Source organism: Phyllobates terribilis, unplaced genomic scaffold, assembly GCF_046119375.1.
Source record: "Phyllobates terribilis strain yellow unplaced genomic scaffold, ASM4611937v1 Scaffold_2__4_contigs__length_985480577, whole genome shotgun sequence".
Lineage (NCBI taxonomy): Eukaryota > Metazoa > Chordata > Amphibia > Anura > Dendrobatidae > Phyllobates > Phyllobates terribilis.
The window spans coordinates 101,997,049-102,017,987 of record NW_027362762.1 but is presented as its reverse complement, the minus strand read 5'-3'; the positions used below and the strand labels follow the sequence as shown (position 1 = coordinate 102,017,987).

At 43.4% G+C, this 20,939-nt stretch overlaps 1 protein-coding gene across 2 annotated transcripts in view; it reads right to left on the bottom strand.

The window, feature by feature from the left end:
* The window catches only part of SPATA13 (spermatogenesis associated 13), a 98,220-nt gene extending 86,502 nt beyond the window's left edge, over positions 1-11,718 (bottom strand). For both annotated transcript variants that reach the window (XM_073662444.1, XM_073662445.1), the window contains exons 1-2: positions 11,460-11,718; positions 7,812-9,567 (exon numbers count right to left, since the gene is read on the bottom strand). In XM_073662444.1, the coding sequence (XP_073518545.1) occupies positions 7,812-9,407 (1,596 nt within the window). In that variant the 5' untranslated portion in view covers positions 9,408-9,567; positions 11,460-11,718. The remainder of the gene's footprint in view (positions 1-7,811; positions 9,568-11,459) is intronic.
* Between the last annotated feature and the right edge of the window lie 9,221 nt (positions 11,719-20,939).

Genomic DNA, 20,939 nt, shown 5'->3' with positions numbered 1-20,939 from the left:
TACAGTTACAATAGAAATTATTCCACCCCATTGCAAAAAGGTTTATTAGCAAAATGTACAAACTTTCTGCTGTCTGCATTATATAAATCTAACAAGATCAATGTAAATAACAATGCAACTAATATAATCTGAGAATTATTCACCCCTATCATGACAAGCATTTTTAGTACTTAGTATAGCACCTCTGGCTGTTATGACCTGCTGCAAATAAGATGCCTTGACTCAAGGTCACTAATATTTTTGGGATTGTGTGATGCAACCGCCTTTCTTCAAATTAAACCAAAGATTTATGAAGAACAGGGTGAAAGTGATTCAGTGGCCAGTGTGACATGCAGGAGTAGTGTTGTTGCAGAGTGTGACATGCAGAAGTAGTGCTGTTGCTTTAAAAGTATTCAGCAACTATTAGAAGTAACACAAGCACATGAGACAGGAAGTGTTGTGCGCCACAAGCATCCAGCAACTAGAGGGGTTAACACAGTCACAGGAGAAGGGGAGTGTTTTAGCAGAGCCCCAGGGGGATTGTGGGGAAGTTGTTTACTGTCTGTCTGGAGCCGAATAGAAAGATGGTGTGTGTGTTCTGTATCTCACAGAAGCGCCCCTGTAAGTGAAAAGGATTCAAGTCAGGAGTGAAGCTAAGCACAGATCAGGTAGAGTTCCTGAACTTGCAGTGCAGAGTATTGTCAGGCAGAAAGATAAGGACTGGAAGAAATGGTGTCACAGGGATCATCTCTCTCAGCAAACCCTCCCCCCGCCTCCATCTCTCTGTGCTGTAAAGAATGCTGTGTTCATTAATGTGCCTTTGCATTAGAACTGTGCTGTCCTGTACTACTGGGAAGACTGTGAACTGCTGTGCTGCTAAAGAAACTGTACTGTTTGGCGCTGGAGCCTGTTGCTCATAAGACTTAACTTGCACTGGCTGTGCGGCTTCTTATTAAATGCTACTGTTCTACCATTTAGGAGGACTCTTGTCAAGTGTGTCTGGTCAGCAAGTGAAACAACCTACGTGTCTGTGCCTGAGGGTCAATACCCCTGTGTGCCTGAGAGAAGCTGCAGCACATGGTCTATGGTCGCCATGAGTAGCGGTTCCCCCAGGAATCCAAAGAATTCATGTAACCTGTCTCGCCCCTATCTGAACTTAGCGGTGTGCGGGTAACATCAAGCGTCTCCTGATCTGAATCCAACCAAACATCTATGGGGAATTCTGAAGACACAGGTTTCCATCCAGCATCCAGGCTCTAAAAGAGGTTGTTCTTGAAGAATGGAAAAAAGGCAAATGCTTCAGTATGTCTCCTTGTTCATTCCATGCTTAGACAACTTTATGATTTCCTTAAAAATCATGGACTTCATACAAAATACTAGATGCAGTAATTATTGATGTGGGGCATTTTCATTTTTTCATCAACTAATTTGAGTAAAACTGAATATTTTGAAATGAAAGTTAGATAATTAACCTCCCTTTCATGTTATGGGTTAAAAATGTTCTATGAAACTCTGTCTTGTAATAAATTTGGAAATTGTTCTTGTGTTCAATGAGATATTGATTAAAATCTTACTTTTCAAAGGAGGTGGACTAATTTATGCCGAGCATTTTGTGTGTGTGTGTATATAGTTTATTATATACATACGTGTGTGTGTGTATATATAGTGTATTATATACATACGTGTGTGTGTGTATATAGTGTATTATATACATACGTGTGTGTGTGTATATAGTGTATTATATACATACGTGTGTGTGTGTGTATATATAGTGTATTATATACATACGTGTGTGTATATAGCGTATTATATACATACGTGTGTGTGTATATATAGTGTATTATATACATACGTGTGTGTGTGTGTATATATAGTGTATTATATACATATGTGTGTGTGTGTGTGTATATAGTGTATTATATACATACGTGTGTGTGTATATAGTGTATTATATACAGACGTGTGTGTATATAGTGTATTATATACATACGCGTGTGTGTGTGTATATAGTGTATTATATACATACGTGTGTGTGTGTGTGTATATATATATATAGTGTATTATATACATACGTGTGTGTATATAGTGTATTATATACATACGTGTGTGTGTGTATATATAGTGTATTATATACATACGTGTGTGTGTGTATATAGTGTATTATATACATACGTGTGTGTGTATAGTGTATTATATACATACGTGTGTGTGTGTATATAGTGTATTATATACATACGTGTGTGCGTGTGTGTGTGTAGTGTTTTATATACATAATTATCGGAGAGCAAAGATGAGTGAGAAAGGACATTCATATGTGCTTCTCTTTTTTTTTTTTTACATATTCTTGTGCTCCAACATTGATATAGAACCAATACATTTTTTCAGTAACTATTGAAAATGTTAGCAAGACTTAACCTGATGCCAACATATATTTTCTGTTAATAAACAGTAAAAGAGTAAATAGTTTCAAACTTTCCTTGTATTTTTTTTAAAAAAGCTAATTACTTGATTATAGTTTAGCATAATTCTGCTCTATGTCCACAAGAGGGAGCTACAGCTACAGAATAACTAAATGTGACATTAATGCACTGCACCAGCTTTGTCACAGTAATTCTTTCTAAATGACGTGAGTAAAGCAAAAAATATGCACCAGCTGCTGAAATAAGGCAGAAATAAGGAGACTTGTTCTCATTATTTGTAAATAAGTAAAGCTGTAAATCAAACAGAACAGGAAACAATCTGAACTTTGACTACACAATGGTGTAGGAGACAAGCCTACTGCAAGAGATTAGATAAGGATCTAAACAAGATGGGTTGCACGCTTCTCTGTAGACTAAAGAGACTCTTCATGTCAAGCTAAGAGGATGTCAGCCCAAAACAGAAGACTGATTTTTGTGATTGGCCTATAGATTCCAATAAAAGATCCAAGCAATAAGCATCTTGATTGTGAGGCGATCCGATATTGGCAAGTAAAGAATTATTGCCATAAGACCACGTTCACACGTTGAGTATTTGGTCAGTATTTTACATCAGTATGTGTAAGCCAAAACCAGGAGTGGGTGATAAATACAGAAGTGGTGATGAGTTTCTATTATACTTTCCTCTGATTGGTAACCAAGGAGTGGAACAAAGACTGATGTAAAATACTGACCAAATACTGAACATGTGAACACAGCCTAAGATGATCGTTCTCATGTCTTAATCACTTTTAGAGCAGATCTAGCTACACTTAATTTTTCCAGCAATCAGTATAAATTAATATTTATACTGCCCCAAATAGGAAGATAATGCAATGCTGGCAATAATGACCAGTAACCAGGGAGAAGCTGTTAAGAAAGTCTGATAATACGGTCTGACCAAGCATATATTCATATGTCCGTGTGTCACAGTCCATGTCCGGACTGTGATTTCTGTCTGCAGGTCTCCTGATCCGAACTCAACAGTCTCATATACACCTATGAAGTAGTTGAGTTTGGGTCAGGACACCTGCGGCCGATCCAAAAATCATGGTCTGTACACAGAGACGTGGATGCAGACGACCTTGTATCACGTCAGAGCACAGACAGGGATGTATGGCCTGGCTGCGGGTCTACTGATCCGAACTGGACAGTTCATTGTCAAGTTCAGGTCTGGGGATCCTCAGCCAGTCCATGAATCACAGTCTGTATATTGATGTCTGAAATAGATTTAAAGGGACTATCTGCACAGAATGACTGTTCAAACCAAGCACAAGTGCTTGGAGAGCCCTCAGAGTGACCAAACATTTCAGTGCACCTTCCAAACTACTTGTTTTCCCTTTAGCTCCATTCCCCCTATTCTTCTTTGACAGATCTGGCTTTATAGAGCCAGAGAAGGATGGAGATAGATGGAAAACAAGGTGGGAAGGTGCACTTAACTGTTTGGTCACACTGAGGATGCACCGAGCGCCTGTACTTGGCTTGAACAATCATTCTGTGCTTACAGAGTCCCTTTAAAGCCTCTTGCACAATACAGACTGTGTACAGGGATGGATCGCTCAGAGATTCTATGGCTTCATATGTCGGAGATGATAACTCTAAGGGGCTGTTTCAGTAAGACAGGCGCTTCTCACACCAGTCTTGCGGGTAAAACTTTACTGGAGTAAGATGCACCAAACTCATTAATAACAGGTATATGCCTCTTCATACTTTTGGCTGATCTGCTGCCTGTGCACCACAGTCTGAATCTACACCAGCTATAAAGCAGAGTCCATGTTTGCAGAAGTCAGTATTGAGCCCATATTGGCACCTTCTCATTTATCACAAGAAAATGGAACGGATTATATAGAAAGTCCCAACATGTAGTTACCGCATCAGCCAACACATACCAAAACAAGTCAAAATACTCTTACATAGTGTCTGTATATACAGTACAGACCAAAAGTTTGGACACAACTTCTCATTTAAAGATTTTTCTGTATTTTCATGACTATGAAAATTGTACATTCACACTGAAGGCATCAAAACTATGAATTAACACATGTGGAATTATATACTTAACAAAAAAGTGTGAAACTACTGAAAATATGTCTTAGGCTATGTGCCCACGTTGCATTTATGAAGCAGAAAATTTCTGCTGCATAAATACAAGTCCTCTCCCGGAAAAACGCATGCGGAATTCCGCACGCGTTTATCGCGCATTTTTCGCGCGTTTATCACGCGTTTTCCACATGCGGAATTGCCTTGCGTTTTTTATGCATTGGACAAAGGCAATTCCGCTTGCGGAAACGCAAAATTAAATGACATGCTGCGGATTTTTGAACGCTGCGGAAAAATCCGCAGCATGTGCATAGAACTTGCGGAATCCCATTGGGGACCATGGGGTGCGGATATACATGCGTTTTTCAAGCGTTTACGCTGCGGAAATTCCGCAGCATATACGCTTGAAAAATGCTACGTGGGCACACAGCCTTATATTCTAGGTTCTTCAAAGTAGCCACCTTTTGCTTTGATGACTGCTTTGCACACTCTTGGCATTCTCTTGATGAGCTTCCAGAGGTAGTCACCGGAAATGGTCTTCCAACAATCTTGAAGGAGTTCCCAGAGATGCTTAGCACTTGTTGGCCCTTTTGCCTTCACTCTGCAGTCCAGCTCACCCCAAACCATCTCGATTGGGTTCAGGTCTGGTGACTCTGGAGGCCAGGTCATCTGGCGTAGCACCCCATCACTCTCCTGCTTGGTCAAATAGCCCTTACACAGCCTGGAGGTGTGTTTGAGGTCATTGTCCTGTTGAAAAATAAATGATGGTCCAACTAAACGCAAACCGGATGGAATAGCATGCCGCTGCAAGATGCTGTGGTAGCCATGCTGGTTCAGTATGCCTTCAATTTTGAATAAATCCCCAAATATGTCACCAGCAAAGCACCCCCACACCATCACACCTCCTCCTCCATGCTTCACGGTGGGAACCAGGCATGTAGAGTCCATCCGTTCACCTTTTCTGCGTTGCACAAAGACACAGTGGTTGGACCCAAAGATCTCAAATTTGGACTCATCAGACCAAAGCACAGATTTTCACTTGTCTAATGTCCATTCCTTGTGTTTTTAGCCCAAACAAGTCTCTTCTGCTTGTTGCCTGTCCTTAGCAGTGGTTTCCTGGCAGCTATTTTACCATGAAGGCCTGCTGCACAAAGTCTCTTCTTAACAGTTGTTGTAGAGATGTGTCTGCTGCTAGAACTCTGTGTGGCATTGACCTGGTCTCTAATCTGAGCTGCTGTTAACCTGCGATTTCTGAGGCTGGTGACTCGGATAAACTTATCCTCAGAAGCAGAGATGACTCTTGGTCTTCCTTTCCTGGGGCGGTCCTCATGTGTGCCAGTTTACTTGTAGCGCTTGATGGTTTTTGCAAATGCACTTGGGGACACTTTCAAAGTTTGCCCAATTTTTCGTACTGACTTACCTTCATTTCTTAAAGTAATGATGGCCACTCATTTTTCTTAACTTAGCGGCTTTTTTCTTGCCATAATGCTAATTCTAACAGTCTATTCAGTAGGACTATCAACTGTGTATCCACCTGACTTCTGCACAACACAAATGATGGTCCCAACCCCATTTATAAGGCAAGAAATCCCACTTATTAAACCTGACAGGGCACACCTGTGAAGTGAAAACCATTTTCGGTGACTACCTCTTGAAGCTCATCAAGAGAATGCCAAGAGTGTGCAAAGCAGTCATCAAAGCAAAAGGTGGCTACTTTGAAGAACCTAGAATATAAGACATATTTTCAGTTGTTTCACACTTTTTTGTTAAGTATAATAATTCCACATGTGTTAATTCATAGTTTTGATGCCTTCAGTGTGAATGTACAATTTTCAAAGTCATGAAAATACAGAAAAATTTTTAAATGAGAAGGTGTGTCCAAACTTTTGGTCTGTACTGTATGTCAGGGTGGAGTATCTAATATTGTATTATGTCAGGAGCTTAAAGGGGTTGCATTGGTATTTTTTCCCGTGTATAAAGCCCCACACTTGCCAATGGCCTGTGGCAGGTATTGCAGCCAGGCTCTATTGTAATGAATTGAACTGAGCTGTAATACCACACACAACCTGTGGACAGCTGTGGTGCTGTTTTGGGTAGAAAGCAGCCATGTTTTCCTAAAGGTCCTCATACACATTAGATTAACGTCAGCCAAACCCGCCAATATTGGTGGGATCAGAAGACAGTCTAATATGTATGCGGACCTACGGACTCTCCTTCGACAGATGATGTTGGAGGAGAGAAGGATTCGGCACGTTGGATTTCTGACTGCCGATCCTTTTGTTCTCTGGGAGATAAACCACTACAAGAGGAGTCTGTCAGCGGCTCTCTCATAGAGAACACTGAAACACTCCCCCTGTGTATGGGGAAGTCAGGAGAGACAGCCGTCGGTCACACGATCCATTGGCTGACAGCTAACCGTTGTGTATAGGGGAATCGACAGACAAACCTTTTAGTCCCTAGACAGAAAAGAATGGAAAGTGCAGCAAAAACTCTACAAACAGTAAAAAAGTGCATTAGTAAAGTGACAACTAGAATTAATATATTACAATAAGGGAAGAGTCAGTCGGCCCTATAACTTGGACAAGGATCTCAATTCGCAACAAAATGCTCAGAGTGGCCGGCGGCTCTTCCGACCCGAGCGTGACAGGTGAGTAGAATACACATGCCATCACACTCAGGTCGGGAGAGCCGGCGGACAGTACGAGCATATCCTCGTCAGAGTTATATGGCCGACTATGCACTTACAATGAGGCTTCCATTCATAATGAGAACCATTATCACATCCATATGACAGATACCCCAAGCGTCCAATGGACCACACTGATTTATAAAGGGATCTTTTGGGATTCTAGCATTCAGTCTCTTTTTGCTGGAAAAATAATTGCAGAATCATTTTATACTAGGAGGTATAATAAAATTTGTGAGGGAGTCTGTAACCCAGATGTGATCAGATCCTAAGAAGAAAAGGATTCGAAGAGCCTCAAAATGTAGAAACTAGAGATTCAAACTATCATTTTATGGTAAGTTAGAATATGACCCCATTGATCTTAGGCTCTGTTCACATCTGTGGTGTTATTTCAGCATTTCTGTTCCATTAATTGGAATGAGTGTAGGACCGCCTGGATGCTGGACAACAGTGGTACCAAACTGACCCCATTGACCAATGGAGGCCTGGTTGCCATTATGTGTCCGGCACTATTTTGTTATAGACTGGATCTTCAACGAAGGAGCAGATGGTTGTCTACACAAGTTTTTAAGCATGAGCTTTTACACCATCACATCCGTTGGCTGGAACAAGAGTTATTGCTACAATATAAGTACCGTAATTGTTCTTACCTCCTCGTGCTTTTCTTCATTGACCACATTGAGGCTCAGCTGCGAGTGGCTGCTGATTCCACTATCCTCATTACCATCATCGTAATAGGTGAGCTTAATGGTATCCTTAAAGGAATGCGGACTTCGGTCTACTTTTATGGCACATAACTCAGCCCTTTCATCACTTTCCATAGAGCTCAATGATAAAGTGCTGTTGCGGTTAGTACAAACAATAGAAGTACTGGGGCTCTGCGGTTTGGGAGCAGTCGGTCTCATGGGTGTTCCAGGAATTCCTAAATCTGAAGCAGAATGGGGGATCGGTTTATGTTCCTCGAAGTCTGAATAGAAAACTTCACTGGCCAACTGGCTTAAGCTACTGCTAGTTGGAGATGGACTACACGTTTCTGAAAAGCCTGCAGAAGAGGACATGGTTATATTGGTAGGCAGCACATGTGTTTCAAGATTGTTCATATGGGTTCTGGTGGAATTGTGAGGCATCTTTGTGTCAAAAGATGGGGAATATGGATTATATATACACCTCTTCCTTTCAGAGTCAGCACTGCTAGAAACTCTCCTGGAATAGTCGTCATGTAGACGACTGTTTGGTCTACTCCGGTGGCATTCTTCAGAAGTTGGAGAGCTGCCCTTGGTGCCATCTTTTTTCCACTGTCCATCTGTAACATTGCTCATTATCTTTAATACTCTGTCAAAGTCCTTTGCCCTGATTGGACTTCTCCATCGCTTTGATCTTCTTTCAGGAGTCCCACCAAGATTATCAGCATCCGCAGAGGTGTTTAGAGTACTTTTTTGGAGGATCTCCTTTTCGCTGTTGGATTTTACATCTGTTAGATTTGAGGTAGATTTCCTTTTGAATGAGCTTTTTTTGAGAAAGTTCAAGTTGTCTGTGCTTTTACTTCGTCTGTAGATGACTTTGTTGCTTTCCAGGTCCTTCACTATAATTTCACACACATTTTGGTCCCTTCCAGCAGGTGATAAGCTCAGAGGACTATGAGCTGAACGCATTTTGTCATTGTCCAATAAGTTGATTCGGCCAGCTCCATAAGCACGTCTAATGCTGCGAGATCTATGAGTGCTTCTCAAGAAGGAGTTATCTGGCTCCTCCATGTCGGATCCATCAGACTGGAGTCCATCCACTGAATAGCAATGATCAGGAGAAGATTTGGACATAGGCAACCGACAAGTGGTCTGAGAACTCAAACACTCTGAAGACAAGCACTTCTGCACATCGCTTCTACATTCACTTATGATGTTAGAGTTTTCCTTTGCTTGAATTCCTTGCAAAACAGATGACTTAAGTTTTTTAAAAGATCCCATCTTCCTCAGAGAAGACAATGCATTCCAGGTTGAGGAGTTTCCCACACCGACCATGGAATGGGGCCTTTCATTATTAGGACTCAGTCGTTGTTTTGGGTTAGTGAAGAAGTTTGATGATTTGAAGGATCCCTGATCATCCTGGGAGTCCCCTTTATTACTGCATGTCCCATTGTGACAGCTGCCATCTGAGAGAGTCCTTGAGACACTTTTGTCTATACCTTGAGAGGTCACTATTGGACTGTTCCCACAGCCCTTGGAGGGTGACGTCATACTCTCAACCATGTGAGCATCAGGATAAATTCAATCTAAGGAGCTCAGCCACAAAGTTATAACATAAGCTTGTCTCAAGATGCAAAGTGTCATCTGCTGAAAGTCTTTTGTGTCTTGCTTTCCCTCTGCTATTGTCTGCATGAAGGTTGCCAACTGCAGCCCTCTGCTTGCCCTAAAAAACAAAACAAAGCCAGCATTTAGGAAAAGGCTCTTTTTACAAAATTCTACCCAAGTGGAGATGGTGTGGGGGGCAGGGGAATGGGTCCTGCTTTACGGAGTGCTATTAATTGCAGAAAGCCCCATCCCATGGGACCTTGGAAAGTTAAAGCTGCAGTAGAGCAGAAAGATAGTTGAGCAGCAACTTCCTAATGAATGTGAACTCAGAAAAATGGGCTTTCATGTCATTGTTAAGTGGCACCATGTGAAAAGTTTTACATTGAGGGGCAATTCTTAAGGGGGAAACAAAAGCTGGAAAATATTTTATGTCAGGCACAATTTATATATTTATTTATTTATTTTTATCTCAAATATATATATATTTTTTCTCAACTGAAGGCTACAGTATTTGCTGTTCTTAGCAAAGTGAAAAAGTGCCATTACTAAAAGGAAATACCATCCGACTTTTCATCAGGAAATATTAAGACTGTCAGGATAATTTTAGGTAGGGTGGACTCTTTTGAGACACACTGCAACTGGAAAAACTGTGTAAGAATTCCGAATCCAAGACTTCCATCATCTTCAGGATGAACAAGCCCTCTGTTTGCAAAACCGACTGAAGCCGTCTACACCGGCCAGTGAATTTTAATACCATCTATAATAAAATGTTAAATAAACTCTCAGACTGCAGACGAATATTTACTTGGTTACTCAAAAATACCAAAATCATGCCAGAGCAAACTAGCCTGGAGTATAATGACACGGGAGGGGATGGGTGGAAAGGCACACTACTTGATTTATTTATAAGCCAGTTATTCATTACTGACTGGTTGCTGGGTGATATACTTAATCCAGAATTAGCTGCTAGTGCTGTCAGGGAGTTTTTACTTCTACATACAGTAAGTCGTTTAAAGCCATAAATCAATGCTTCATAAAATATACAAATACCAAAGATGGCTAACACTAAAAGTCGCAAGTTGGTAGAGAACTGGTGGGACAAGAGGCAAAGCCCCCCCATATGGTTATGGATCTAAAGTTAATGAAAGCCTGCAGAGTTTACAGTTCAGTAATGATCAAGTGGAAATAAGGTTCATCCATGTAAACTTTCAAGCTAGGACAAGATAAACAGGAAATAAAGCCCCCTTAGCAACAAAACAACAACAAAAAAGCAGTGAAGTCACCAAAACCAGCAGGAGGGCTACTGGCCACACACTTCACTGGTCTAGATAACAAGCTTTCCCAGGCTAGATGTCTCATAAGGTGATCTACCATCATCTCCTCCGCAGACTGAACAGTATTTGTAAACAATGTAACAATAGTTTTCAATATTATCATTATTGAGATACAAAGTAACAATGCAAACCACACAATTTTAGAAGTTGAATTCAAAAGCGCTGGAGAATAAATCTGCACTGTAAAATAAAGATTGACAATATCTGGGAGTGATGCATATAAATTAATTCTAGCAAGACTATGCACATGCTGGGAATTGCAGTTCCACAATTATTAGAAAGCTTTATTAGGACTAAGGCTGGAGCCAGTCAGTTCACATCAACCATGCAAGTTGGGTCTATCTTCCACCTCCAGGTAACAGGTGCATTGCCAGCTCATATCTACACCTCCCCATGGGAGGTGACAGCAAACAGATCACTTCCAGGATCTCTTCATTCCACACATTAAAGTGAATTAATCCAGATTGCATATATGCATTACAAAGAAAAGGCAAAAATAATCCCTTAAATGGATGCTGCACCTACTACAAAGCTCTGTGCATATATGTACTGTATAATTTAGGTTACAATGTAAATTGGTCATCCAAATATGAAATTTCAGGTAAAACAGAGGAGTTAATAATAAGCTGGATGTGGCTGATCAGTAGGGGCTAGATGGCAGTCTGGAGAAGCCTACCTGTTACATGGATGCAAGGTGCCTACAGACAGTCTGTCTGGTGGTCTCCACTGTAGGAGGTAGCTCCTCTGTCTTGTCTAGTTATCCAGTGCATGTCATTTGTAGCAAAAGGGGATGTATAATCCTTATGGATCTGAAGAAGTCAAGGTGACCATAAGTGCCTGAATGAGCCCAAGAAAAGTCCAAGGGAGCAGAGGCTTCAGCTGAGAGCCAGGCTAACAGTACAATAGTGCAGCTAGCAGCAGGGAGTGAGTTGGGGAGGAGGGGAAGGTGTAGGCTTGGAGACAGAGGGAGGAGAAGCTGTAAGAAGGGGGTGTCTTATTCCCAACTCTTCCCACACAAGCCTGGTCCCTGTGCAGACTATGGCTGGGGTGTCATGCTGGGGGTAAGCAGCACTTACTTAATCAGAGCAATCTGATGTGTTGTATTGAATGGGAGGAAGGAGGGAAGATAGGATTAGAGCCCAGCCTCTGTAACCCATCATGTGTCATACATGACAATGATGGGATTCACTCTTTACTTGGGTAAAGCTGCAGCTCCAGAGCTGCCAGGCATATCTGTCATTCCAGTAGGATTATTAATAATTTAGCTGTTGTGTCATACACGATGCACTTTAATTGGTTATTATAGAAGATTACATAGGAGACAGTTAAATACCCCACAGCTACTAGGATAGCTTGGCTTCCTTCTGCTACTGTATGCAGGGATTGTTACAAAGGAGCAGCTATTACATTGCCAGATAGAGACATAATTTCTAGCATGTGCTCATCAAGATGCAGCATGTATACCGTCTGGTGTTTCCAGCCTATTCCTGTATTCGGAGATAATATCAGAGCACTGATATATTTGTATATAGAGAGGTGTAAATTGTAGCTGCTGGGACCTCACCTGTGCCACTTATAAGGCGTCTTTTTTTAAACGTCAAAGGAGCCTGTGAACCCCCTCTGCCTAGCTATCAAGGACCACAGCAGTTCTCAGACAAGTTGTACCACCAAAAACAGTTGCGCTGCTTGCTGTCGCTAGACAGTTGTACAGCGCCAATTCGGAAACCAGCCACAGAAAGGTTGCACGCAATTCGTAAGTTGCACGAGGCTTTGATTGAAGTCTATGAGGGTAAAGTCACATTCAATTTGTAATGCAAAATGATGAATGCCCCATTGTTGCATACTGTATGTCCGCATTGACAATATGAGCTTTTTCACACGTTGCATTTTTGACAAGTTTTTTCTGAAATCACATGCATATAATAATAATTATTATTATATGCATATGGTGATTATTAATTGATTATAAAGTGTTTTTTTCACATTTGCAGCATGTCAATTCGATCAATGTTCTTGCAGCATTTTTTAACCATTCTAATGAATGGGGAAAAACGCAAGTAAAAATGCATCAACATTGAGCTTTTTTGCTACAGAAAAATCTGCTGCAAATGCTGAAAGTGTGCACATACCCTAATTGGACATTGACAATAATGTAAAATCACTACCTACTGCTCTTTAGTATGTATTAGCATCAGAAAAGCATAAACAGCTGTAAAAATTGAAGTTATGACTTGCTGTCACTACACTTTTCAAAACTAAGCCCTATTTTGAGAGCGGTTTCTTGAAGATGCAAAAACATGAGAGTAAATTTCCCAACATCAGTATTACTGTCTAAGGCCACAGCCCCACTATCAGTACTTGGTCAGTATTCGGTCAGTATTTTTTCTCAAAAGTGGGAACCAAAACAGGTGAGGAACAATCAGAGAACAGGCATAATAGAAACAAGTCACCAACTCTGCATTTATCACCCACTCCTGGTTTTGGCTTCCACTCCTGAGAAAAAATACTGACCGAATACTGATAGTGGGGCCGTGGCCTTACATTATAAAACAGTGGGAAGTCAGGATATGTGTGACTAGCATGACTGTGCAATGGCTGCAGCAGTAGCAGCATGGCAGAAAGTTAGGACAATCAAGGAGATGCTTGGCAGTTTAGTGCCAGCAACAGCAGCAGTACAGTCTAGCACACAAAGTGGGAAGTCAGGTGGTGTGAGGCTGGCATAGCTGTGTAGTGACTGCATGGATCACAGTGGGGTCTGCTGGACTGTAGTGCAGACAGTAGCATTTGCTTGGTGAAAGCCCTGCAGAGCAGGTAGCAGATATTATCCTGGAAGGAAGCTAATTCAGACTCCCTTTCTTATGCTGGTAAAATTTCTGCATTTTGATTTTATAGTTAGCGTCTAAAAGCGTGGCTATCCAATAGTCAACATTTTGTTTCATGTTAGCAATACGTCTGTCCTCCCACAAGCATTGCAGCATACAGCTCGCTATTCCCACTAGCATGACCTGAGGTCCCATTCTTTCATTATCGTAACTCCACTGTGATGCTGGTTGTCATAGCCAGTGTTGTAGCCATCATCATTTTCACTCTGACTGTCTCTGCCTCGTCCCCTCCTAAACCAAGTCTATGTCCTCCTCCACTTCCACCTGCTGTTGCTCCTTCTCCTCTGCCTTCTCCTCCTCCTCCAAATCCTGCAGCATTTGACATGGACCTTGAGGGTCCCCTAAAGACACACAGCAGTGCTATACAAGTGCAATTTGTTATTTCTCCATCCCTTCTTGCATGCTGGTTAATGCTTTTTCCATGATAAATATTAGCGGAATAACATTACTGATCTCACATGTGTCCCTACTGACAAATGTTATCATCTCATTAAAGGGCTTTAGTAGATGACATACATCTTTCATTAGCTGCAAATGTCAGATCTCAAAGTAACCCACGCTCCAGTTTAACTTCTGCATGATGTAGCTCGTAACCATGCTGTTCGTACAAACGCGATGGTGGTCAGGTTTCCCCATTCCTTTCATCAGCCATATCTCTGAACACTGAACACCTTGTACTTTTTTGGGCACTACAGGGAGCTTGCAGTACTGGAATATGACAGCACTAGAGGATAATTGTTTCCCGGTCGCTTCATGTTTGATTCTTCTCAAATTGTTGGCAGATAATGTGCATCTTTTTTTCCCAACACATTTTTTGTGACCCTGTTGACTATTTGCAGCAAACTTTTTAAGGTTCTGTGATCTCACCCCAATATGTTTGCAATTTTATGAGTGCTGCATCCCTCTGTAAGACTTGTAACAATTTTGGACTTTTCAGAATCAAATAAAGGGAACCTGTCAGGTCCCCCATGCCCTCTAACCCAGCAGCATTCACATATGTATCACTAAGTTCCATGCCTAACCAGCCCATTATAATGTTAGTTACTTACATCCATTTTATAAAAAAAAGTATTTAGAACCTCCGCATTTCCTATGCTATGCTTTGCAAGAGCCGGAGTCATCACTAGTTCCCTGCAAATCTCACGGCACTTTTCAGCAGCATCGTTGAGCCTCTGAAGCCAGGTATACACTTCCCGGCTTTAGAGGCGCACTGCGCATGACCGAAAGAAGACGGCTTGTGTACATATTCTGCTCTTTCGGTCATGCACTGCGCCGAAGATGGGAATCGTACCCTCGGCTTCCTACGTTCAATGACGCTGCCGAATAGAGCCGCACGCATGCGTGAGATTTGCAGGGAGCTGACAATGACGCTGGCTCTTGCAAATCATGCTATCATCAGTCCGGTACTCGAACTGCCCTAGTGAGAACGAGTCGCCGTGAACTAAGGTGACCTCAGTAAGGTTATCTTAGTTCACAGAGTGCTGGACTAATGAGTGACCGTGAGTCCAGCACTTGGCACTCATCAGTCCGGCACTCATGCTGCCCTTGTGAGAACCGGCCGCTGTGAAATGAGTTAACCTTAATGACGTCACCTCAGTTCACAGCAGCCGGGTTCTCACGTGACCCTGCAGTAACTGCTGCTCCAGTCTCTGGAGCTGCTTTCTCTAAACAGAGCTCCATAGATTGGATGAAGAAGACTGGGATCATCGTGGGACCTCCATTTGGACTATGGCTGACTGGTGTGTATTTTATTTATTTATTTATTTTAAATAAATGGGGGAAATTGTTGGGGAGTTTTGTTTTCAAATAAATATTTTTTTCCTCAGTTTTTTTTTTCTTTTTACTTACTGGGTTAGTAATGGGGGTGTCTGATAAATGCCGCCCCATTACTAACCTCTGTGCTTAATGTCAGCGGACATTACACAGCTGACATCAACCCCCAAATATTACCAATGTACCAGGGCAAGCAAGAAGAGCCGAGGCTAAGTGCCAGAATTGGCGCATCTAATCGATGCTTTCCCTTGACTGGTTATTAAAAATAGGGGGACCTCATGTCGTTTTTTTCATTTATTAATTGATTTGTATTTTTCACTTTTTTATTTATTAGTAATAAATAAATGAAAAAAACAATGTAGGGTCCCCCCTATTTTTTGATAACCAGCCAAGGTAAAGCAGACAGCTGGGGGGGCTGGTATTCTCACGCTGGAAAGGTCCATGGATATTTGGCCCTCCTCTGCCAAAAAATAGCAGCCTGCATTCATTAAATGCGCCAATTCTGGCACTTTACCTGGCTCTTTCTGCTTGCCCTGGTGCGTTGGAAAGTGGGGTAATATTTTGGGGTTGATGTCAGCTTTGCAATATCAGCTGACATCAAGCCCAGGGGTTAGCTATAGAGACCCCTTAAGTTTAAAGCAAAAAAACACACAGAGAAAAGTCCTTTATTTGTACAAACCACTCCCTGACCCATTTATTACCTTTAAAAAATCGAATGATCCAAAGGGGTCTGACAGTAGCGTGTGAATCCGGCTGCTGAGACAAGCGCTGATGTCAGTAAGGTTATCATAGTTCATAGCGGATGAACTGCGGTAATCTTACAGACATCACCGCTCGTTGCCGCACCCGGATTCACACGCTACTGTCAGTGTGTTCCAGCTGTCGTGCTGAGTGGTCACATTACTCATGTCACAGCTCAGCACTGCATCTAGATGTAGCAGAGTTTGGGATCATCGTGGGATGCATTTACGGTGGATCCCTTTGGATTATTTTATTTTTTAAAGGTAATAAATGGGTAAAAGATGGTCAGGGAGTGCTTTGTCCAATTAAAGAACTTTTCTCTGTTTGTGCGTTTATTACTTTTCACTGCGGGGTTATTTATGGGGGTGTCTGAGAGATGCCTCTCCATTACTAACCCCTGGGCTTGATATCAGCGGACATTAACCAGAAAACTATTACCCCACTTGCCAACGTACCAGGGCAAGTGGGAAGTGCCGAGGCTAAGCTCCAGATTTTGTGCATCTAATGGATTTGCCATTTCTGGGGCGGCTGAGAGCTGGTGTTATTAGTCTGGGAAGCTGATATTAATAGCCTGGGAAGATCCATGTTTATTGCCCCCTTCCCAGAATAATAGCAACAGCTCAGCTGGTTATTAAAAATAAGGGGGACCACATGCCATTTTTTTTATTTCTTACTAAACATGTACTGTAAGCTAAACATGCACTACACTAATTATATATCTAACTGATATCTTGCTTACTATCCGTGAGACCAGGAGTACAATGATGAGAGTAGTAGTCATCAGCCGATGCTTGACCAGTGAGAACCTTTTCTCCGCCAGTCACAGCTGCTGGCTCACATGTCCTCTGTGTGACAGCATGGAACCGTGATACCCAGCGGCTGTGACCAGCGGTGACTTCAGTAAGATTACCGCCGGTCAGAGCCAATGTTTTCCACGCTGTCACACAGATAACAGCTTGAGAACCGCTGGATGATCGGGCCCCCCATTCACTTGAATGGGGTCTGAGTTCAGGATCAAGTTCAGGTACCTGAACCGAACCAGACGGACCGGACTCGAACATCCACAGTGCAGTCACATGAGGACCACCCCAGGAAAGGAAGACCAAGAGTCACCTCTGCTTCTGAGGATAAGTTTATCCGAGTCACCAGCCTCAGAAATCGCAGGTAAACAGCAGCTCAGATTAGAGACCAGGTCAATGCCACACACAGTTCTAACAGCAGACACATCTCTTCAACAACTGTTAAGAGGAGACTTTGTGCAGCAGGCCTTCATGGTAAAATAGCTGCTAGGAAACCACTGCTAAGGACAGGCAACAAGCAGAAGAGACTTGTTTGGGCTAAAAAACACAAGGAATGGACATTAGACCAGTGAAAATCTGTGCTTTGGTCTGATGAGTCCAAATTTGAGATCTTTGGTTCCAACCACCGTGTGTTTGTGCAATGCAGAAAAGGTAAACGGATGAACTCTACATGCCTGGTTCCCACCATGAAGCATGGAGGAGGAGGTGTGATGGTGTGGGGGTGCTTTGCTGGTGACACTGTTGGGGATTTATTCAAAATTGAAGGTATACTGAACTAGCATGGCTACCACAGCATCTTGCAGTGGCGTGTTATTCCATCCGGTTTGCGTTTTAGTTGGACCATCATTTATTTTTCAACAGGACAATGACCCCAAACACACCTCCAGGCTGTGTAAGGGCTATTTGACCGAGAAGGAGAGTGAAGGGGTGCTATGCCAGATGACCTGGCCTCCACAGTCACCAGACCTGAACCCAATTGAGATGGTTTGGGGTGAGCTGGACCGCAGAGTGAAGGCTAAAAGGGCCAACAAGTGCTAAGTATCTCTGGGAACTCCTTCAAGATTGTTGGAAGACCATTTCCGGTGACTACCTCTTGAAGCTCATCAAGTGAATGCCAAGAGTGTGCAAAGCAGTCATCAAAGCAAAAGGTGGTTACTTTGAAGAACCTAGAATATAAGACATATTTTCAGTTGTTTCACACTTTTTTGTTAAGTATATAATTCCACATGTGTTAACTCATAGTTTTGATGCCTTCAGTGTGAATGTACAATTTTCATAGTCATGAAAATACAGAAAAATCTTTAAATGAGAAGGTGTGTCCAAACTTTTGGTCTGTACTGTGTGTGTATGTGTGTATATATATATATATATATATATATATATATATACTAGATGGTGGCCCGATTCTAACGCATCGGGTATTCTAGAATATGTATGCGGCAGACTGGGCGCAATCAGCAGAGCGGTGTTTAAATTTGTGGCCAAAATCGCTGATTGGTCGCGGCCGGCAACCGCGACCAATCAGCAAAGCGGTGTTGAAATTTGGCGACTATATCGCTGATTGGTCACGGCCGGCGGTCGCGACTAATCAGCAGAGCGGGGTTTAAACTTGGCGCCAATAATGCTGATTGGTCGCAATCGCCGACCACGACTAATCAGCAGAGCGGTGTTTAAATTTGGCGCCAATACTGCTGATTGATCTCGGCCAGCGACCGCGATCAATCAGCAGAGCGGTGTTTAAATTTGGCGCCAATAATGCTGATTAGTCGTGGCCGGCATCCGTGACCAATTAGCAGAGCGTTGTTTAAATTTGGCGCCAATCTCGTTGATGTATCCGCATGGTGTTACAAAGGTCCGGACATTTGTGTTAAAAATATCTGATTGGTCGCCGACGCTGGGCGCGACCAATCACCGATTTTGGCGCCACATTTAAATAGCGTCGGCGACCAATCAGCGATTTTTAACACAAATGTCCGGACCTTTGTAACACCATGCGGATACTGTGCGGACATCAGCGGCTAGGGTGTGAAGGGAGGACCGGGGAGCGGCGCTGCGGGTCGGGATACTTCTGCTGCGAGCGCCCGCTCATGTCCCGGGTTCTCGCAGCGGAAGTATCCGCACAGGCAGCGCCGCTGACATCCATGCGCCTGGGGTGTGAAGGGAGGACCGGGGAGCGGCGCTGACATCCAATTGGTCGCGGCCGCTATTTAAATGTGCCACACAAATTGGTGATTGGTCGCGGTCTTGGCCCGCGACCAATTACTGATCTTGCCGCAAAAGTTAAACACTATTGTGCTGATTGGTTGCGGACGCTGCCTGCGACCAATCACCGATTTGGGCGCCAAATTTAAATATCGGCCGCAACCAATCACCGATCTTGGCTCCACATTTAAACACCGCTGTACTGATTGGTCGCGGACGCTATTTAAATGTGGCGCCAAAATCGGTGATTGGTCGCGCCCAGCGTCGGCAACCAATCAGCACAGCGGTGTTTAAATGTGGAGCCAAGATCGGTGATTGGTCGCGGCCGATATTTAAATTTGGCGCCCAAATCGGTGATTGGTCGCGGGCAGCGCCTGCGACCAATCAACGATTTTTAACACAAATGTCCGGACCTTTGTAACACCATGCGGATACTGTGGGGACATCAGCGGCTAGGGTGTCAAGGGAGGACCGGGGAGCGGCGCTGCGGGTCGGGATACTTCTGCTGCGAGCAGTCGCTCATCTCCCGGGTTCTCGCTGCCTGTGCGGGTACTTCCGCAGCGAGAACCCGGGACATGAGCGGGCGCTCGCAGCAGAAGTATCCCAACCCGCAGCGCCGCTCCCTGGTCCTCCCTTCCGCATGGAGGTCAGCGACGCCGGCGGTCCTTCCGCTGCTACCGGCCGGGAGATGAGCGGCGCTCATCTCCCGGCTGCATCGCCGCTGAGCTCCGTCCCGCAGATGAGCCGCTAACGGCAGCCATCTTTTTTCAGAAATCCCGTGGCGCTGATTGGCCGCTGCCGGACCAATGAGCGACGCGGGATTTCCAGGACAGACAGACAGACAGACGGGATAAGACAATTATATAGTATATGTATGTATGTATATATATATATATATATATATATATTTTGTGGCAGAGTCACTGGTGTTATATATGAGCGGAGGTATGTGTCACTTCGGCTGCTATCCTGTGTGAGCTGAAACATACAAACTTTCTGCCAGCATGTTATATGCTGGGGGTTAACTCACTTAAAGGGTGTGTTTTTTTGTGAATGGCAAAGAGGGTGAGAAACCATTCACACTACCTCCCCTCAGGGTGTGGCTGAGCAAGGTTAAATGTTCAGTCACTATTTTTTTTTCTCTGGTCTGATCTGGAGAGTGAAGTCTCCAGGCTGTGTGTGGAAGCTAGAGAGCTCTACAAAAGGACTTTGCCTGAACGGCTTGTGATAACGAGCGCAGGCGGAACCCGCTCACTTATGGACTGAGCTGTACTTTGTTTTTTTGGGGTTTTGCCATTAGGCCGGAAAGGCCGTGTTTATTTTGCTGAATCTGCAGTGCTTATGCCGATACAATAAACCTTTAGAGGAAGCCGTGTCCTGAGTCTACTTCTGGAAGCAGCCGAGTGAGTCGTCTTACCACAGTTGGTGGAGAATGCGGGCAAGATTCCAGGAACACGTGTACCTGCCACAGAGACAGTTGGATGTCCTGGGTAAAGGCCACCAGCCAGCCAGAGAAGTCTGGCAGCATGGAGGAGCTCATTAAGTACCTGGTCCAACAGATACACAAGAGCACTTGCAGAGCATGCAGCAGAGCATCCAGCAGCAACGAGAGCAGCTACAGCAGCTATGAGAGCAACAGCAGGAGACAAATAAACTCCTGATGCAGCAAATCCAACTCCTGAGCAGATCTGTGGCAAGACCACTAGTCCACCCCCAGACCCTGGTGATGACTCACACGTCAGGAAGACGGTAAGGAGA